The 20636-nt window shown below is 52.0% G+C and overlaps 6 protein-coding genes across 6 annotated transcripts; 3 read left to right on the top strand and 3 right to left on the bottom strand.

The window, feature by feature from the left end:
* Positions 1 to 523: 523 nt before the first annotated feature.
* B0H65DRAFT_540176 (uncharacterized protein) lies at positions 524 to 1417 on the bottom strand (the record flags this gene model as incomplete). The annotated part of the gene is made up of 3 exons (XM_062829143.1): positions 524 to 707; positions 800 to 875; positions 1240 to 1417. The coding sequence occupies 3 exons, from the start codon at positions 1415 to 1417 to the stop codon at positions 566 to 568; spliced, it is 396 nt and encodes a 131-aa protein (XP_062680323.1). The 3' UTR covers positions 524 to 565.
* Positions 1418 to 3209: 1792 nt separating this feature from the next.
* B0H65DRAFT_222308 (cell division control protein 2) lies at positions 3210 to 4685 on the bottom strand. Its single transcript, XM_062822066.1, has 3 exons — positions 4298 to 4685; positions 3547 to 4231; positions 3210 to 3482 (listed from the first exon to the last, which is right to left on the bottom strand). The coding sequence occupies exons 1-3, from the start codon at positions 4332 to 4334 to the stop codon at positions 3218 to 3220; spliced, it is 987 nt and encodes a 328-aa protein (XP_062680322.1). The 5' UTR covers positions 4335 to 4685; the 3' UTR covers positions 3210 to 3217.
* A 744-nt stretch (positions 4686 to 5429) lies between these two features.
* B0H65DRAFT_222294 (uncharacterized protein) lies at positions 5430 to 6754 on the top strand. Its single transcript, XM_062822065.1, has 2 exons — positions 5430 to 5794; positions 5852 to 6754. The coding sequence occupies exons 1-2, from the start codon at positions 5518 to 5520 to the stop codon at positions 6631 to 6633; spliced, it is 1059 nt and encodes a 352-aa protein (XP_062680321.1). The 5' UTR covers positions 5430 to 5517; the 3' UTR covers positions 6634 to 6754.
* A 1361-nt stretch (positions 6755 to 8115) lies between these two features.
* Positions 8116 to 9019, top strand: B0H65DRAFT_540173 (uncharacterized protein). The gene is made up of 2 exons (XM_062829142.1): positions 8116 to 8760; positions 8910 to 9019. The coding sequence occupies exons 1-2, from the start codon at positions 8184 to 8186 to the stop codon at positions 8942 to 8944; spliced, it is 612 nt and encodes a 203-aa protein (XP_062680320.1). The 5' UTR covers positions 8116 to 8183; the 3' UTR covers positions 8945 to 9019.
* Positions 9020 to 9681: 662 nt separating this feature from the next.
* B0H65DRAFT_509615 (mitochondrial 2-oxodicarboxylate carrier 1) lies at positions 9682 to 11044 on the bottom strand (the record flags this gene model as incomplete). The annotated part of the gene is made up of 4 exons (XM_062828333.1): positions 9682 to 10405; positions 10468 to 10554; positions 10687 to 10786; positions 10996 to 11044. The coding sequence occupies 4 exons, from the start codon at positions 11042 to 11044 to the stop codon at positions 9682 to 9684; spliced, it is 960 nt and encodes a 319-aa protein (XP_062680319.1).
* Positions 11045 to 12054: 1010 nt separating this feature from the next.
* B0H65DRAFT_222282 (uncharacterized protein) lies at positions 12055 to 17702 on the top strand. The gene has a single exon (XM_062822064.1). It carries the CDS (start codon positions 12515 to 12517, stop codon positions 17561 to 17563), a length of 5049 nt encoding a protein of 1682 aa, XP_062680318.1. The 5' UTR covers positions 12055 to 12514; the 3' UTR covers positions 17564 to 17702.
* Positions 17703 to 20636: the final 2934 nt, after the last annotated feature.

The following is a 20636-nucleotide window of genomic DNA, read 5'->3' as shown; positions in this document are numbered from 1 at the left end:
TAGGCCCTGGTCATTGTCCGTCACTGCAAACGAAGACCAGATTCCTCTCTGGAGAGGCCAATAAAAATTGCAAATCCCCCCTGCTCAACCATTGCCGAAGAACCAAACTAACAAACAAACCAGTATTGAATTGTACTTGTCTGCTAGAGATGAACGAGGTTAGAGGACGGTACGTTCCTGATCAGTGTTTCCGTGTGATCCCAAGGAGCTTGAGGACCAAATCGTATTAGGATTGGGGAAATTGAAGGGAGAGAAAGTCCAATTGAACCTGAAAGGGACGGAAATATTTGTTTGGGGCACTCAGTAGAGTTGTGCTTTGTCTCCACGTTGGTCATCGAGGTTTGCTTTCGTTTAGTGTCCAAGAATCATCATGTTGCAGCGGCATACACAAGGGGCAAAGTCTCATCTGGATCTTGTGCTTGAGATGACTTACCACCCCTTTACTGGTTTTCGTTCACTTTTTTTGGGGTTACTCAAGAGGCTTGATGAAAAGGATCCCAATGAATTTGAAGTTAATGAGTGACTAGAACACATGGAAAAGAAACACACCCAGCCCTCCTTTCTGTCACGCTTCCAAGATACCTCTGTACCATGACCTGGCAGTCAGAAGTTGAAGAGAACTCAGATCTAAATGCAGGGCGTGGCCAGGATACACGTCATCAAAGTGTTCGCAGTTATTGGAAGAGGTATCAACGCAGTTGCTGGAGCTATTCGCAGTGACGAAAGGTTAGTCAATGTCAAAGATGAGGCCAGTCGGAAAGGAGAAAAAGGCCGGAATGGGGGTTTAGTATCAACGTACAAGAAGAAGCGGCAGTAGGTTCCCTGATCGGGACCGACGGCGGACACTCTACCAGCGAGAGTGCTATCGAGTTTGACTGGAGGGTGAAATGAAGGTTAGTCACCATAGTTTAATCTAACAATGCACATGACCAAGAAAGGGCGAACTGTTGGAACGTACTGCATTGGTTGGCTTGGCTGGTGATATGCTCGCAGGACCCCTGAAACCCAGCGTCCACGCAGAGATAGACACCGAGTGTCACGGCACGTAGAATTATGGGCCGAGGCTCCAAAAGGTTCAGACGAATGTAATAAGATATTAAAGATGAGGAAGAAAGAGGAAGCTAGTTACATGGGATGGAAGGAAATAAGGGTTCTTATATGCAATGCCCATGTGACAGATGGGATCGAAACACAGGGACCTGACAAGTGTTGGCATGTGGTGCCATGGCGCCATCACACCGAGGGTAGCACGCTTGTCAAGGTCGCGGGTAGCAATATCGGTCTTATTAAAGACCTTGTAAGCCGCAGGAATATCGGCGGAGTCGACATGAGTGACGACACCGGTATCGGGGCCCGAGGGAAGGGCGGCGGCAAGCTTGAAGGCCACAAGGGCAGTGAGGACGGAGATGATCTGCATGGTGATGGATGAAGCTGTGTGCTTGGGTAAGAGGCTTGGAAAGTCAAGAGACTGGAAGGCTGCAGTGGATGGACTGTGTCGAGTTGGTGTGAGTGATGAGGAACGGAAGATGGTTAAAGTCGTGAGGACTCGTGCTCTTTATACCCAAAATTCCCGGACGATTCTGGACTGTACCAACTCCCAACGACACTCCTCGACGACAAGCCTCTTCGTCAACAAGACTCCTCCGCTTTATCAACATACTTCCTGAACGGGAATGCCGTATCGGTGGCAAGTAAGATTGGGCGATCAACATCACATTGGAATTCGTGTATTGCCATTTTGCAGGCAGTATGAACTCATACTCTGAAAACGAACGCAGTCCTTAGTAAGTCCACAACATCTTATATCAGCTGGACACAGTAGAAAGGTTGAAGTCTTTACATGGAGGTAGGATTATCAGAGTGTCTGGTCGGAGGCCCGGCACGTTCAGTCCAAAGGGCCCCTGAGTGAGTGGATAGCAACAACAGGGTTCGTGCATGGCCCTATGTAAGACTCAAGGCATTCTTCATCCTTTAGAATGGACAGAGAAACAAGATATACTCTCGCAAATATTCCGGCTGCTTCTTTCTGCAACGGTCTTAGCACTCAGAAGCTTCCCTAAAAGTCCCATCATGAGAAGACTGGGACAGAGTGCCCGTTCTGCCTCACCGGAGCCTGTTTTTGGACTCACTTTAGGTAATATCGGCCACCACAAGCTCTTAACAGTGATGTTGACATGGGTAACGAGCATCACAACGTCAAGCCGTTCCTCCCATGGTGCAATACCTCTAACGTTAATCAGCTTCATGACATCGAGGCGACACAAACCTACATATCACTATAGATTGTTCCAAGACGGACTGGTTTGGCATGTTGAGTGGGTGCCCATGCACCCATGTAATGTTGTTTTTCACAACCACGAGGGTTGGAAGCAAACCAACCACCTGGTGAAGGATTGAGTCAGCTGGTTTTGGAGAAGTATCGTTCATTGCCGCTGTCAGCGTGACGATGGCCTGCCGTGTGGGAAGTCAGTGAAGGAGCGAAATGCCTATACTGCTGTGGGTATGTAGTGGAGTGGGTGAGCGCTGGGCAAGACGAAAGACAGTCAGGAAACGAACAAGGGAAATCGATCAATGGCGACAGGCAGCAAGCAGGAAGAAAGAGGACATGTGGAAGATGAAGAAAACAACCGGCATCACTTCGCATCTCCGAGCGAAGGACCAGTGTTTAAAAAGGGGGGTATGTACATGCGAGATCTATTGGAACAATGTCTTGCGCCTTTTCCCTCCCTGTGTACAGACACTTCACCACAACTCCCTAAAATGCTGCAGGGCTAAAAGAAAGCCCCATCCCTTTAATGCCATTTGCTCTTCCAGATAACACCGATTGTGTAATACAGACAGAACTCCATTCCAATGTAATCCCTTTACCCATGACCCCTTTGAACGCTGTTCCCTAAAAGCACAACCGGACATACAACAGAAGTAGGTATGGGTATCTTGATGTGTCGAAAATCATGTTTCCGAGTATCCTGAAAGCAAAGTGGGATGCTATGATATGCTTCAGGTGCTGATGATGATGATGACAGTGTGTTTCTGTCACCGCTTCGGTGTGTCAACGTCACTCGCCACTCGTACAATCACCAAGGTCTGTACTTGGCGGCGATATGCCCCCATTGGGGTCACCGAGATCCAACTGAACCTAAGCAGCCGGCTTCAAAGCGTGGACAGTCGATCTGCTGTTGCCATGATGCTCATTCATTGACATTGGCGAATGCCCCTAGGCGTATCTGCTGCTGTCGCGATATTTGCTCTTTGGCTTGGGGTTGTAGTCCTCAAAGTAAGGGTGGTTGCATGCTGCCTTGGCAGAGATTCGGCCGGCAGGATCGTAGACGAGCATGGATTCAAGAAGCTCGAGACCGACGTCGTCGAGGTTCTGGCAGAGTGGTACGTTGTAGTCGCGTACCCACTTGGGGAAGGATGCCTTGAAGTCGGGATAGGAGGTGACGCCGGGCCAGATGTCCTCAGTAGGGGTTCCAAGCAGACTATTGGAGGAAAAGAAGTCAGTATGAAAGACTAGGGAAAAAGCAGGTATTGGCATAAACGTACCGGAAGATCTTGAAGATCTCGTCAATTTCCGAATCACCAGGGAACAAGGGCTTGCGTGTGCACATCTCGGCAAAGATGCAACCGACGGACCACATATCGATACCGGTCGAGTACTGACGACCACCAAGCAGAATTTCCGGGGCACGATACCACAATGTGACGACCTCGTGAGTATAAGTACGGAGTGGAACACCGAAGGCGCGGGCGAGACCGAAATCTGCCAACTTTAGGTTGCCGTCGCGGTCGATAAGCAGGTTCTGGGGCTTGAGATCGCGGTGTAGGACACGGTGGCTGTGGCAGTATCGGACGCCCTCGCAAAGCTGGCTCATGAACTTCTTGATGATATCCTCGCCCAGTCCCAAGTTGTGCAGTCCCGCGCCCGTACCTTCGGGAAGAGCCTTTCCCCTACCACCGTCGCTGACAGGAAGAGCCTCCATGTACTTTTTCAGATCGAGGTCGAGGAATTCGAAGACAAGGTACAGCTTATGGCCTGTGCCGCCGTCGGCGTGAACGATGTTGAGGAGGCGCACAATGTTGGGGTCGCGCATCTCCTTGAGCAGGGAGATCTCGCGGATGGCGGTGGAGGGAACACCCTCATCTTCGGCTTCGAGACGGATCTTCTTGAGCGCGACAATGCGCCCGCTGTTGGCCAAGTCGCGGGCCTTGTAAACGACACCATACGTTCCTGTGCGGAAGGTGGGAGGTCAGTATGTGGTCAAGAGGTAACAGAAGGGAGGTGGAGATGTAGTACCCTCGCCAATCTTTTCTAGCTTCTGGTAGTTCTCCATGGTGGCTCTGTTGCCAGTCTCGGTCGGTTTCCTGAGGTCGGCGTTTTTGGAGGTTCCTCGGTCTTCCTAGAGGGAAAGAATTGACCTTGACTGGAGTCGTGGTGCCTGGTGTTCGAGGTCGTGGTGGGGGACGATTACGACGATGCTATAGCGCTGTGGTTACAGTGATAGGAAAGCCCAGAAGCGTGGGGCGGCAGACGGAGAAGGTGAACGCCGTCGTTAAGCGTCGCTTTTTGAGAGTCAGGGTCCAGCCAGGGATGGTGTCCAAAGGGTTCGCAGTGGCGGATTGATAAACAGAAAGGGTGGATTCCTCCGTCGTTGCCGTCAAAAGGCTACAGTACTACCGTAAATACTTTGTTTTGGTGTTGACTTTTTTGTCGTGATGCTGCGTAGCCTGCGTCGATGGGTCGTCCTAGGCGGAGCTCGAATGCGGGAGACTGCTGATGGAGGACGAATTGTATGCACCAACACTATAATGCAGCGGTCGATGTAATTCCACTTGTCGTCCGTTGTTCCTGCACCCTGGATCTCGTTCAAGTTTTTAAGGGACGGTGAAGGGACGAGAAGTTCAAGGAAGGAGAGGCGGTGGGCGTGCAAGTTGTTGTTTCAAAGGTCGAAGTTGTGGTTGTCGTTCAAGTGCCGTGTGGTTTTCCGGATTTAGAGGACGGTTCAGGGGGTGGCCCGCTGTAGTGCAGTGGGTTCGTTAGTTCGACGATTGGCGCTTGCAATCGGTGTCAACACAAAAAGCGCGGACCGCGACGGCGCCACGGAAACCACTGGACTGCAAGGGAGGAAAGCACGCGTCCAAAGATGCCCCTGGTGAATGCCGCATTTTCGCGTCAGATCCAGGACACCCTTTTGTTTCGAGGTATTGAAAGATACAAGCTTTCAAGTAACACATGATACCGGGAGGCCGTCCCCTTGGTGCCGGTGTACTTCGTTGTACAGCCCACGGCACCAAGTAGGATGGGGCAGCCACGAGCTCTGTTGACTACCCCTGACTTGTGGCGCCCAGGGGCTCCAGCCAGACGCCAAGCCTCACCTCCACGCCCAAGCATCTTCACTTGGTTTCCCCACAATTTCATCTTTCGATATACAATCCGCAACGTCACACAAGGGAAAAGTCGAGTGAGATATCCGTATATATCTTTTGTCGATTTATTCTACGGATATCCGGTACAAGATGATGGGTGGACACCATGACCTGGATGCGCATGAGCAGCCGTCGGATGAGCTGCGACTCAAGTGGAAGTCGTTCGCCAAAGTCGACCAGAAGATTGTCATGAACAGCCCCGAGATCGATGACTTGCGCAGTCCAGAAAAGGCCCCCGAGTTTGTGCTCGCTGGCTCAATCCCTACCGAAACCTTGAACAAGTCGTTCAGCTATATCTGCCCCGAGGACTCACCAGAGTTCCGCGCAGACAAGGACGCCCCGATCTACTACCATCCCCTCTTGCCTGGTGAACACAAGTCTTGGACCTCTCTTCTCATGAATCTTCACTGACCAACCCCCCAAGGTCTCTTGATTCTCCCAAACATCATCCCCCCCGAGGTCCAGAAGACACTTCTGCGCAACATCATCCATCGCGATCTCAACAAACCCCATCACCAGACCAACATGCACCTTCATTTCAAGCTACCCTATCCGCCCGTCGATCCCGAAACAGGTGTTCAGGATTCCTTCTTCTCATATCCTCCCGATTCCGAGACTTGCTTTGAGCCCAAGGACCCTTCTGTACACAACCCTCTCACCTTTCACCAAGTCTTCAACCGCAAACTGCACTGGGTTACCTTGGGCGGCCAGTATGACTGGACGAACCGCGTTTACCCGGGCGAGCTGCCCCCCGAGTTCCCCAAAGACATTTCCGGTTTTTTGGAGACCCTGTTTCCCGAGACCTTGGCCCAAGCTGCCATTGTGAACTTCTACACCCCTGGCGACACCATGATGATGCACCGGGATGTGTCAGAGGAGACCGACAAGGGTTTGGTCAGCTTGAGCATCGGCTGCGATTCTCTGTTCATGATTTGCCCCGAGGACTGGGGCAAGCAGAAGGAGACCGAAGAAAGTGAAAGTGGCAAAGGCAAGAAAAAGTTCTTGCTGCTAAGGCTACGGTCCGGCGATGTCATTTACATGACCAAGGAGTCCAGATTTGCCTGGCATGGTGTGCCCAAAATCTTCAAGGGCACCTGTCCCGAGTGGCTGGAGGATTGGCCCGCGGAAGACGGAAAGTATGAGGCTTGGAGGGGCTGGATGAAGAACAAGCGCATCAACATCAATGTTAGGCAGATGAGGGACTGAGCCGCACAACGCCACTATCTCAGTCAACAGAATTCCAAGTGGACAAAGGCCGTTGTAGAACCCAACAATGACATGGCCATCACAATCTCATTGTAAACTGACCATGTCCCGTCTTCCAGAACACTTGGATTTTTACTACGTTCTAACACAGCCATCCGAGTTTTCGTGATAATGGTTTTACTGTCCATCACTTCGAACCATGAACAATCGCTTATGGTTTTCACTGACAAGCGTCCACAAATATGCGTGCGCGCCTCTCACTTTTGTCCAGTTTGATTTCTCATCATAAACAACAACAGCCAACAAATCATCAACCTACTCACGACCAATTCAACATGTCACGCCACGAGATCTTAGGGACCATCGGTGAGATCCTTGGATTCCCCGATTATCACTCAATTGACAGCTGGGTTAACTCTCGTGTCGTAGAACCTTTCTTCCTCGAGCTCGAAGCCGATTTCACCCTTGATGGCATCAATATCGAGCATGTTAGCGTAAGGGGCCGGGACGTCGTCAATCGCGTCAAGGAGTTCGTTCACCTGAGCGTTTCCCTGTCCCTCGAGCACCCTTCGAAGGTTAATTGGGATTTAGCCCAGCACATTGCCTGGTTCTGCTACTAGGTCAAACGAGCCGAAGGACGGCGCGCTCGACCTAGTGGCTGGCGCAATGCGCACTCGGCGGACGTGAGGGCATGGGCGACGGATCTGATCATTGTCCTTGATGGTCTTTGCGAGATGAGTTTTGGGCATTACATTACCTACAACTAAAAGGTACGTCAAGGTGAGTGTCGCTCCAGCACCATCATATTACCCTTCTACCTGAATCATTCCGTTTCAGGAACTACCATCGTTTCACTTGCTACTTTGTCGGTCAAAGAGATCCTATGCCTCCTATCTAGGTTCAGAAATACATCACATTTCCAGTTTACATGAAACTTAGCAACTAAGTGCCAACCCCATGTGCTTTTGTGAATAATGCGCCTGTCGACATCGGACGTTTGAGAGCAAGACATTATTGCTAACCCACCCACGATGCGCGCACCCTAGGCAGCAAATACCAGAGTAAAAACTAGCTACCTTCTTTGTCTTGGGCACGGAACTCGGGCTGAATTGTCGCCTTGTTCACTGAACAGTCTTCCCGATGCTGTCATCTTCTTTGTTTCGACGCGGGAACGCCGGGTTCATGTCTTCACAAGGACAAACAGGAACACTTCCGCTGACACAACCGTTGTGAACTGAACAGCGAGGATGTATTTCGAACAACACTCTCTTTCTGAGCACAGCCAAAGCATTCATGGCGTCAATCGCCGCTGTCTCACATCCACGATCAGGCAAAACAGCTTCTCTTTGATCACCCACGTTTGCCCCGCTCGATGACGATTGAGCCACAAGATATATAAAATTCGAGGTGATAGCTCATCTAGACTTTTCTCTTTCACAATCAGCCTCATCCAGAGCATTAAAAGCTTCACAACAGCAACTTCACAACAACAACAACAACCTCACAGTAACAAAACAAACAACAACCAACAGCCATCATCATCATCCAAAATGTCCTCCGACACCAAAGACACCACCATGTCCTCCGACTCCAAAGACACCACCTTAGAAAACACCTTCCTCACCATCGAAGAGATGAACACCCCCATCCACCGCGTCATCCTCGAACCCGCCTCCCTCAAAGCCGGCTTCACCTCCTACGAAGCCTTCACCCGCTGGCTCCTCTCGCCCGCCATCCTCCCCTTCTGGACCGAATTCGAGCGTGATTTCCTCCAACCCCTAATCGCCTCCAAGAAGTCCAACCCCAACCCCAACCCCAACCCAAAAGACACCTCCTCCACTCCCATTCCAGGAGGAGCTTCCGAACTAGCTTCCGAAATCCCCTACCCCACCTACCAACTCCTCCCCCTACTGGAGGCCTTCTTCGGGACCAGACACAACCTGATCAAAAACCCGACCAAGGAGACGTGGAAGCCGAACCACCACATCGCCTGGTTTTTCCTTAAGGTGTGGGACCGGAATCATGATGAGATGCCGGGGCAGAGCAGTCCCTGGCAAGGGTGTTATGCGGATAAACCCAAGACGTGGATGATGCAGCTTTGTTGGGTGTTGGATGGGATGACGAGGTGTAAGTATGGGGAGGAGTTGGGCGTGAAGGAGGTGAGGTACCCGTACCCGAATGGGCAGGGGGAAAATTATGTGGATAGGGGGTGTGTGATTGTTTATAAGATGTGGTGGAGATATGGTTGGAACGGAAACTGAACTGCTGGCGTACAGTCTGGGACTGGGGGTTTCTGTACTGGTGCTTTTGAACCTGTTTTTTTTTGTTCTTAAGGAGGCACGAATTGGATCTGATGCCATGTAACAAACATCAGGGTATGGACGACGATGAATGATAACTATTTTCATATATTTTTGTTTACGACTTGAGGTTTCAAAGAATCGGGGAAGGAGCCCGCCTGGTTAAGTAACCGAAAGAAATTCGGTAAACTGGGGTTGGGACCTTCCGAAGTCATGGCCGTGATCCGGAGATAACCTCGCGTCCGGACACTCAAATCGAGAATGACGACCATCCCTTCTCACCGGACAGATTTATCTTCAAATGGAGTTGGACAGCGTAATATATTGTGAGAACAAGAATGGACACCATCCAAGGCATTCGTGGAAGTGTGATCGTCGAGTAATCCGTCGTTCCGCAACACTGGCTGGGCCCTCCTGCCTGCCTAGCGGAGCTTGTTTCACGGATCTAATTATCTTCTGACTGATTGCGCTTTCTTTGATGTTTTGATTCAGTACTCCTTTCACTATGGACACGCAAAAAAGAGGTTGCCCAGAGACTCTTCTTTCTTTTATTACTTTTGGCCGGCCATCCGAACTCAAGGAACCAAAGAAGCCAATCTATCACGCTTTTCAAAGTCATCGAATTCCGCTGATATCGTAACCACACTCCCAAGCAATAGTAAGGTAGATATATATATACAGCTGAAGTTAGTGTAAGCCATTCAATGCTTCGTTTCATCATTTTGCCCCAAAAAAAATCAATGCTCGCTTAGAGCTGCTTTCCAAGGCGCTCGTCTCTCATCTTGCGGAACATATCCATAACACCGGTGTAAACAACCAGGAGGATACCACCACCAGGGCCGAGTCTGAGGACCTTGGGGATGAAACCCTTGTAGAGGGCGCCGAAGCCCTCCTCCTTGAAGACGGTCAGGACGGCGGGGAAGGCCCAGTTGTACTTGGGCACCTGGCCGGGCACCTTGATGGTGTTCTGGATACGGCTCTTGACGACGTCCATGGGGGTGTTGAAGATGGTACCGACAGTACCACCAATGGTACCCGCAATGATGTCATTGATGGTCTGGCCCTTCTTGGTCTCGGCCTTGGGGATGAGCTGGCGGACCTGGAAGATGCAGCCAAAGTAACCGGCGTTCCAGAGGATGTGGCGCCAGAGGGTCGACTCGAGACCGTTGTACATGGCGAGGAGGCCCTCGTTTCGGACTGTCTTGACGACCACGTCGACCGCGCCGTTGTACTTGCCGGCCGAGGCCTTGTCTTGGAGGCGGATCTTGACGAGCTCGAAGGGGACGACGATGAAGGCCTCGGTGGCACCGGCGGAGGCACCGGTAAGGACGGAAAGACCCTGGGTCATCTGCTGCTGGCCGAAGAGGTCGCGGTAGAACTTGCCCCACCTGTCATTGGCGGCGAACTTGGTGGCACGCTTGGGAGCCTCCATCAAGATGGGGGCAGTGATGCCGCGGTAAAGGCGGGAGGGACTGTGGAAGAAAGGTGTCAACTCGTGCCATAGACCCCGAGTTCTGTGAGATAGAAAGCATACCCCTCATTCTTGACAATCTTCTTGAAGCAGTCAAGCATGCCATTGTAGTGGTCGACACCCGCGGTGGGCTTGCCGGTCTGAAGTTGGCTGGTGGTGTATGTGGTTAGTTTCGGGAGAAGCGCATTGGGGCGCGGTGGCCGCGATAGGTGCTCGAGATGTCGTCGAGATATGGCAGGTGGTTGCGCTCACATTCTGGTCTTCAAGACATCAAGAGGATACCTGTGGTGACAATATATATTAGTATAGGGAGCTAATCGCAAGAGCACGCGACCACTTTGGGCACCGGCGGCTAGGGATTCGAGACGTACATAACCAAAATCTAGAGAGACCGGCGCAAAGTTCTAGTTAGTTACACAGCACAACCAGACGCTTCGAGTTCATTTTCAGGGGGGACCTGCTTCAGAGACACCAGCGATGGCACCTAGCACGAGAAATCACGGTTAGCATTGGTCCATGGTGTTTGCGACACGAGTGTCAATTGCGCGCCGGAGCTCGTGGAAGCTTCAAAATCGGAGGAGAGGGACTCACCGGCCGCGAAGGTGTAGCCAAAAGGAAGAGGGGCCTTGTCGGACGCCATTTTGAACTATGTATATCGAAGGAGATTTTGGGTATCTATGCGGACCAAGAACAGAAGATGGAAGAAAGAGCGCAATCAAAAGTTGAAGAGACCCGACGGGAGGAAAAAACTATACTTAGTGTCGTCACTTGGCGGATTGAAGAGGGAACATGCCGGACACGGGAGTAAGGTAAGGGACGGATAGCATCCAAGTGGATAACAGTCACCATGCCATGGCCGGGTCTGGCGGCGGTTCCTGCCCTTGGCTTGCTTGGGTTGGGGGTGCTCCTCAGCGATTCAGGACCTCCACAGTGACTCTTTGCTCCCGTCCTTGGCGGACCGCTAACAAGCTTCAAAGACAGCGGCATCGGAGCTACGGAGATCCTTGTTCCACGGTGGGAAGCTGAAGTCAGTCAGGATCATTACCTAATGACTTTTGGAAGATGTTAGTGTAGATTGGGGCCTACCTAGAGGCAGTCGGGTTGTTCGTTCTTATTCCCTTCTTCATAGAATGTCTACTCGCATAGGGGAGGCCTTCATGGAAAGCAAAGAGACGGGATGAAGAAGCTCCATTGAGCCGCGGTGTCCGAGTAATGGCACTAGCGGTGACTGACATTGTAGATCCTGGGCTCTTTGACATGTGCTTCCACTTTTATGAGATCCTGAACACGAACCTCTACGGATACAGCAACTGGCGGGGCTTTATAATTGGGGTCCATCCCATCGATGTCATTTCGTCCTGGGCGATCAAAGACAGCATGATGCAGCCTCAAAGTACTTCAGCCGTACTTCCCGTCGAAGCTTCCCAGATCTAATGTGAGATCCAGTTACATATGTTACACATAGTATGGCCTCAAGCTCCGGACCAGATTCAGACATTGAGGTTTTGGTGGAGGGGAACTCTGCCACCTTATCTTATCTGTCATCCCGTCGATAGCGCATGAGTGTGAATGGAGGGCTGTGATTGGCCAAGCTTGCGACCTTCCACTTTAGCATTGTGTTGTGGCCTTGCCTTCCACAGTGGCACATCCATGACAGTGACACTGACAACAAGTCGGCGACGACTTCTGGCTGAAGCTACAGCCGACGGTGCTCCTACCTACCTCTACCTCCTTTATCTCCCGCGCTCCTCCACCTCCGCAACCTACGGGATCTCCGACTTCTAGTTCTTTCTACTTCCGACCAGCCAGGAACACACTGCACCAACCATATCGCTTTGCCCTTCGCTACCTAGCTTCCAGCTCATCGCCCCTGAGAAACACAAGAACCCGTCCGACCGTCCAAATCCCCAACAGTCGCCACTCTCACAAACCCGCGACACACACACGCACTGACTGGAACACCCGAAAGAGCTCGACCGTTATCCTTCCTGGTGGACGTCTTTCCTACGCTTCCTAACGCACCTTTAAACAAGCCGTGGTCCAGTGCGAATCACAGCGAGGTGCTATCGAAGCGTGTCCGAGGGACTTCCCGCCGCCCATCCGGCTTCTAATGACGCAGACGCATCTCCTTTGGAAATACTACTGGGAAGACGATGTCGAAAGATTTCGACGCCTCCTCTCTCCCGCTGCCCACGGCTCCCAACCGGCCGGCCGGAGCAGCAACATAACCTCGTGCGCAGCCGGCGGCTCTGGCAGTCTCGGTACATCGCCCCGTCCGTCGGGCAAGCCCCGCAAACAGCCCAACAGCGCACTCTCACGAATCGATGTCAACAGTCGCGACCATGTCGGCCTTACTCTACTTCTGCGCGCCGCCTCCTCGACAACCAAGAACGCCGTGTCTTTCGCTGAAGCCTTGATCGAGCACCCCGCCATTGATATATACGCCCAAGACCCCGAGAGTGGCTGGAATGCCCTTCATCGTGCATTATACGCAGGGAACATCTCGATTGCCCGGATGCTGCTGGATAAAGAACGGCGGGACTTGACAAGGCATACAGCATCGCTTCTTCGGGTTGGACAGCTGATCAAGACCAAGGATCATGAAGGCTATAGCCCTTTCGACTTGTATAACGCGACTATCGGCGAGCGCGACTTGGTGGCTCTTCGGGAACTGGGAGGCGTGCAGGATGAAGAGGACGGATCAGACAACGAAGCCGAGGTGGCTCAGGAGAGCGTTTCCAGGAAATCCAGGCACGGAGCCCTTGGCGAGGACCTGTACACTTTTGGAAGCAACCGGAACCTGACATTGGGCCTCGGGGGTGAGGATGACCGTCAGTTCCCCGAGCGTGTTTACCTAGAGCGGCCGGCGCAGCTGCTTCAGCGATTCTATAACGAGTACCTTGAGAGTGCTGGATTAGAAGATTCCACTGCCCAAGACCTGAGCGACATTCCAGCTCTTGTTTTGAACCGGCCGATCGTCATCGAGGATGTTGTCATGTCGAAACTTCACAGCGCCGTTCTCACAACAGACCCCGTCTCGAATCTGTATGTTAGTGGTGTTGGTCGAGGTGGACGACTGGGACTTGGAGATGAAAATACCCGCTTCAAGTTTACGCCTGTCCAAGGTCCCCTGGCCGACAAAAAGGTCATCCAGGTTGCGCTCGGGCAGAACCACACCATGGCCCTTGATGAGAGCAGAACTCTATGGACTTGGGGTAGCAATGCCCACTCTCAGCTAGGCTATACTCTTCCTGAGCCGACTAAAAAGGACGAAGACCCCATAAGCACTACGCCGCGGCAGGTATTCAGCTCCTTGAAAAAGGAGAGTATCCTTGGTATTGCCGCTTCCTCGATCCATTCAGTTGCTCACACCGGCATCTCCCTGTATTGCTGGGGTAAGAATGTTGGCCAACTGGCTCTGATGGATTCGGACTCGAGATCTCTCGAATACCAGCAGACTCCGAGGAAGGTGGCAGCTTCACTCTTCTCATCACCGATCGTCATGGTTTCAGCTATTGACAAGGCGACAACAGTCCTTCTCCAGAACCACACGGTCTGCGTGTTTACTGGTTACGGATATAACATCGTCAAGTTTCCCTTTGCGACCATTGATACGATTGGCAATCTTTCCATGTCCAATCGGTACGAGCCAGGTGGGAGCCAGATCTCTTATATCACATCCGGTGGAGAGACGATTGCCGCTTTGACAAGGCGTGGAGATCTGTTCACCATGCACTTGGATCACAAGATGGAGACGAACCCACCGGCGACCTCAACCACCAATCCGTCCAAGATCAAGGGTGCTGTAACCCAGCCACAGTGTATCTGGAGCGCCAGAAAGGATGGAGTACGATCGGTTGGAGTGGGTGAGTTTGGCTCGGTTATCATCAGCACCCATTCCGGAGCCGTGTGGCGCCGCATCAAGCGAGCAAAGGTCAAGGATGCCTATTCGGGGTGTTCGGAATCAAAGCGCAACGACTTCAAGTTTCAAAGAGTGCCGCATATCACAAAGGTTGCTGCAGTAAGGGCATCACCTTTCGGTGCGTTTGCTGCGATTCGCCGAGATTTGGATGTATTGAAGGAACAGCTCGTGGTTTCTGAGCAGTCTCTTTGGAGGGACGTGGCACCACTCAATCCTCTGGAGGGTTTCCGGGCATCTGAGCCGAAGCCGCAGCTTAGGAATAAGGAGAGTGTCAAATTCTGGGAAAATGAGACGCTCAAGTCCAACCTCGGATCAGTCGCATATGAAGTGCTCAAATCCCCGGATCTGGAAGAGGATTTGGAGTCGTACCTCGCAGAATGGAATCATGTTCACCAACCATTGGACGCCCTGGTATGCAGCTCATCCCTCCCGGATATTCGGATACCAGTTCACGCCTGGCTCCTCTCCGCCCGAAGCTCCGTGATTCGGCATGCTCTGGCCCATTCGCGGAGGCTTAGCTTTGATATTCAGCACGAAGCATTTACGATCAGCAAGGTGGATGGAAAGCCCCTGCTTATCTTCCAGGGCTTGGATGTGATCGCCTTGCTCAACCTCGTTCACTTCATGTACGAGGACAAGGTGATACCAGCATGGAACTTTACACGTCAAGCCCCGCCATTGGCCTACAGATATCGTCAAATTCGCCAGGAGGTCATGAGGCTTGCCACTCGTCTCAACATGCATAATCTTGAGGCAGCGGCCCGACTGCAGGTTGACCCCAAGAAATACATGGATGAGGATTTCCGGGTAGCCATCAAGGACCGCACCTTCTTTGGCGACGGCGATATCCTTCTTGAACTAGACGGCCAGGAGGTTGCTGTCCACAGCTCCTTTGTGTGTCAGAGGTGTCCTTGGTTCCAGGTGCTTTTCCACGGACGATCCAGGGGCATTTGGCTGGCTACGCGCCGGGAAGAAGCAGAAATGGAGAACGAGAGGATCAAGATTGACCTCAAGCATATGGACCCCGGCGCATTCGACTACGTGCTTCGCTATCTTTATGGCGACTACGGCGCGGAGCTGTTTGACCCCACCGTGTGTGACACGTTCGCGGACTTCCTTGACCTTGTAATGGAAGTGATGTCCATCGCGAACTACCTGATGTTGGACAGGCTGTCACAGATCTGCCAGACCATCATGGGAAGATTTGCCAACATTCGCAACATTGCCAACTTCCTTAATGCCATCAGCCCATGCTCTATAACCGAGTTCAGAGATGCCGGTCTGGAGTACATCTGCTTGCAGCTGGAGTCGATGCTCGAAAACCACCTTCTTGATGAGCTGGACGATGACTTGCTTCTGGAGCTTGACGCAATTGTTCGTGACAACCAGGCTGCTCAGTCGCCGTTTGTAAGGAGTGGCAGATCTGAGATGCTGCTTCATGAAGCTCACCCAGAGCTTGCTCAGGATATCGATGAAGAGAGGCAGATCAGGGTTAAGGAGATTGCTTTCAGGGCTACAAGGGAAGATGATCGAAAGCTTTCTACGTCCTTCAGGGGCAAGGGTGGGAGTGGTGTTGATGATGCATCAGCGTTCACTCCTGCTGCTGACAAGACCAAGAAAGTACCAAAGATTGCCAGGAATGAACCGTTTGGTCTTAGTCCTGAATTGAAGCCGAAGACCTCGCAGGCAGATCTCATCTTCGATATGGAAGAAGACGGTCCTGCTGCGGTCGGTACGCCCCTTAATGCCAAGGCCCCAAAGCACTCTACTCCGGCGGCAGGTATGGACCAGTTTCCGTCACTAGGCAGTTCATGGAAGGGCAAAGCTCCGATCAGGAGAGGGCAACCGCCTGCCGTGGCATCACCCAGCTCTTTACAGGCTGGAACATCGCCGGCGACGAAAACCGGAGGAGCTCCATGGGCGAACGCCCCGATGCCGGCCTCGAAGGTTGGCTTGCGGGATATCATCCAACTGGAAGCTACATCTACTCCAGTTGCGGCAGGTCGGTCAGCCCTATCAGAGGGCTTGGCTGCACAACAGCAACAGCAAACGGGCAAGGAAGGGACATTGGCGCCGAAGGTTGCACAACCCAAGCTGTCTCAGAAGGAGAAGAAGAAACAGCAGCAGGAACAGGCGGCAGCTCAGGCAGCTTTGCACTTTGCCAAGGCTTCCCTTGCAAACAAGCCGGCATGGGGTGACACTGAATCGAAGGCGCCGCCTCCTTGGAAGATGGTGACTGCCAACAAGGCCAAGCCAGCGCCGCTAGATGTCAATCCTCCCGTGTCTTCTTCATCAGTAGCAAAGCCACTAGTTGCAGCGGAGACCACACCTGTCGCCCGAAGGACAGCATCGCCAGACACACGGTTCTCTGGTCAGCGAACGTCTAGCAACAACAGTGTTCACACAGCCAACCCTAACCCCAAGTCCAAGTACACACCTACACCCTCCTCTTCCTCAGCTCCCCGTCCTAGTCCCCAACCTCCAGCCCAGCAGTTCCCAAGCCTCGGAGAGTCTTCCAGCAAACCAATTGTCCCCCACTCCAAGGTGTACATTGCTCCTGCGCGCAAGGACGAGCATTTGCTGGGCTTCAGCATGGAGGAGATCATCCTGCAGCAGAAGCTCGAGCAAGAGCGGATCAAGGGTGCCACGTCCAAGAGGTCCTTGCAAGAGATTCAAGAGGAGCAGGCGTTCCAGGAATGGTGGGATGCCGAGAGCAAGCGGTTACAAGAGGAAGAGGAGGAAAGAAAGAGAAAGGCCACCGAGAAGGAGGAGAAGAAGGAGAAAGGTAGCAAGCCAAGGGGTAAAGGAAGAGGAAGAGACAATGTCAATGCAGCCGAAAGTTCAAAGGCTGGCGGAGATGTCACTACGAAGGGCGCCGGAAAGTCGGGAGGTGGTGAAGCCAAGGCCGGAGAACGGAAGGGTGAAGGGAGAGGTGGGCGTGGAAAAGGAGGTCCAGGGGGTAAAAAAGATGGGCCAGCGCCCGGCGAAGGAAAGGGAGCTGTCGCTGCTGCTACGTCAACCTCTGCAACACCAGCGATACCAACAGGTCCAAAAGGCCATGGTGGAGCAGCAGCGCCACAACAACATCCCAGAAAAGCAGACGGCGGAGAGGGAAGCAGCAACCCGAGGAGGAGAGATAGGGGAAGAGATCGAGGGAGAGGAGGACGAGACGCCACGCAAGTTGCCGGCGCTGGTTCGACTCCCACCGGTCCCGCCATCCCGGCTGCTGGGAGGTAGTGTTGGGCTTTGTTGAACGGGTGCCCTGCTTGTCGCGGGAGCCGTGCACAGAAAGATTTATGGGTTAATGGGGTCAAGCAAAGCCTGGGAAGGAAACACGAGGGCACGGCAGCATTGGCACAGGACAAGATATGGTATTTCTGGTTTTTCTGTTCAACTCATAAGGCTGCATATACACGGGAGGGAAATGCATCGCTGCTCCACTACTGTTGCTTGCTGCTGCTGCTAGTTGCTGGCTGCAACTGTGTACCGATACTGTAATCTGTAGTACGCTATGTATGTGGCATATCGTGATACGTACGATGATCTTGATAACGACCATACTGGCCGATGTTTTGGGTATTTGGTTTCGAACATTTTCCAACCACCTCTGTTTCTACAGGTTGACGATTCGACGGGCGTTATCTCCGTATGTCGTATGTATGAGGCCTCCTATCAAAACCACGACGACAACAACGACAGAAGTAAGCAGCGAACCGTACATGTAAGTGGAAGTTGGTGCTATCCCCATGTTTTTCTTTCCACGTATTTGAGGTTGTTGCAGCCTAACGACCTCTTGTCCTTACAGCTCAACTTGGTCCAGCAGATCTAGGCAGAATCCTGACATGCATCAAGCGCGCGACCCGACTGACTGGAGAATGATGGCAGAATGTTTCAGGATTTGAAGTTCATCCACGCAAGAAAGAAGACGAAGCTTGCATAGTGTTACTAACACCGATTTCCGCCCTTCAATCTGAATATCAGCGGTACAGTCGATATTACTCTTCTGCTTTCCCGTCATTTACCTCCAATCGCCTTATCACCACCAGGGCTTACATACCTATCAACCCCCGTGTTACCACTCTACGTATTGTAGCTCACGAGCCACGACTGTTCGCCGCCCCAGATCTTCTCACACCCCTCGGCTGCCTATGAGTCTCTTGTCTATATCATGGGGTAGTTTCACTACAGTCCATTGCAATTCGGGATCGGACTCGATGGATTACACTGCGTAACTAGCTGTCCGAGTTCAATTTCTGTTGTGGGATATCGGTGAGGCGAGGCGAGCAAAAGCTTCCAGTTCGGTTATCTTGCTCTTTGGACGACGACATTAGAGGCATTTAATGATGGTCTGGTTTACATTGGAATTTTCTTGCCCTTTTGGACCCAGGGACAAAGTCTACATTTGCACTCCAAACGAACATCAACAATCAATAAAACCCAAACCCCCATGTTTCTGTTTTCCAGTACTGTATGTAGTCGACAGATCGGATCTAACAAACAACAAACAGCCCCAGTCTAGGCCCTTCAATCGTATTTGTATTCCCAAGCCCAGATTCATACTGTGTGGTTAACACCGCGCTGCGGGTCACACTTCCGTGAGGCTAAACTTCCAACGTGCAATTCAAGATGCATATGGAAACTCAAGGCTGTCTTTGGTACACTGCACTGCTTGTGGACTGCTGCAGGTTCGGAGCCTCTACCTAGGCTTCAGCGGCTGTTCATTCGACAATCGACGACGGCTGCGTAGGCAGGTAGGCAGTCAGTCTCAAGGCAGATACCTATGTCCGATGAGGGGCCTCGCTTCGGTTGTCACAAAACAAAGAAAGAGGGGAAAGGCTGCTACTGTAGGTACAGCATATGGGTATCGGTAGTTTCCGTTTGTGAGTTAAGGGAGTAGTGTAGCAAAGATAAAGAAAGAGACTTGTCTTGGCTTCAGGTTTATGAAAGTGGTTGATAACTGTGTCGATCCTAGCATTGTTCGTTGTGAAGGTCAGATCAAATAGGATGATCGGACTTGCAGCCTTATCGCACATGGAGATATGACGGATGAAATGGTTGCATCATCTCCATTGTCCTTTTGCGATTCTCTCCCACCTTGTCATATTCGTCTCGTCGTCCTCTGTCTCTTCACCAAAAGAAAACGTGCGGACAACTTGGGGAAAGGGTTAGCGAACTAGTTGGCCGAACCAAAAGAAGAAGATGTTGGATGTTGACCGCCCACCCTTTCAGAGTTTCAGGGGCAGTTGTGCTGTCGATGACTCGATGACGAAAGATAAGTTGGTGATCACGAGGCGGTCCTGGCATGCCCACTGCCGGGGGAGGTTGGCGTTTAGAGGTTGTCACTTTGCCTACCTATTACATATTGATGCACTGCAGCATCAAACAGACAAGCACCTTCGAAGAAAGAAGGGCTGCGAGGTACGGTACGTAGTCAACCGAGACAAGGTCGGGGTGGAAGGAAAGTCACAGCAACCAAAGTGAAGTCACAAGGGACACAAGCGACCTTGTTAGTGATAGTGTGTTATCGGCAGTCACCAGGAACCCGGCCACGGCAAGGCCCGCACCTGGACAGCGTCATCTGAGATCTTTTGCCGCCTCTTTTCTTTCCTTTCTTACACGATGGACTTTGGATATTAATGACAGGAAATGCCGAATGTCGACCTCGACACGACGTTTGATGGCGTGCTCGGAGAGTAACACATTAACAGATTACAGTATCAACGGTGCCCGTGCTATCCAGACAGTGGTGGACAGTGACAAAGCTCCCCCATGCACGCAGCCATTTGCTCCACTCGGCGCGGGAGTGTGCCGGATGACTGCCAATCATTGGCCCATTGATTGGTGTTATCCGGAGCCGCCACGACGAACCCTGAAACCCCGGACCTGCCTCACTGGAACCACTCTACACGCTTCTCTGACGCGCTGGAGATAGTGCAAATGGACGTGCTCTACTAACAGTTTTGTATCGAGATGCTGTTATCGTTTGTTAAAGCTCTTGTTCCGCGATATCTTGGTCCGAGTGTTGTGACAGTCACCGCCAACCAAGTCATCCCGTCTACGTCGAGTTGGATCCCTACCTTTCATTCCACACCTCCCATCCATCCATCCATCATCTCTCGACTCCTTCTCCTCCTCTTTTCTCTTTTCCTACATCGGCCTCTCAGATTCTGCCTTGTGGCACGGCCTGACGACCCATCACCTTGTGTTTCTTCCCAACCTCCATTTGCTAGACTATAGATTTCATCCCCTTCTTCCATTGTCTTCCTCTCTGTCTGCCTTCCTTATCCGACTGATCGCCGATAACAAACGA

The sequence above is a fragment of the Neurospora tetraspora genome (genome assembly GCF_033439725.1).
Source record: "Neurospora tetraspora strain CBS 560.94 chromosome Unknown B0H65scaffold_5, whole genome shotgun sequence".
NCBI classification, from domain to species: Eukaryota; Fungi; Ascomycota; class Sordariomycetes; order Sordariales; family Sordariaceae; genus Neurospora; species Neurospora tetraspora.
Note: the sequence above shows the minus strand (reverse complement) of the source record. Positions and strands in the feature narration are given on the sequence as shown.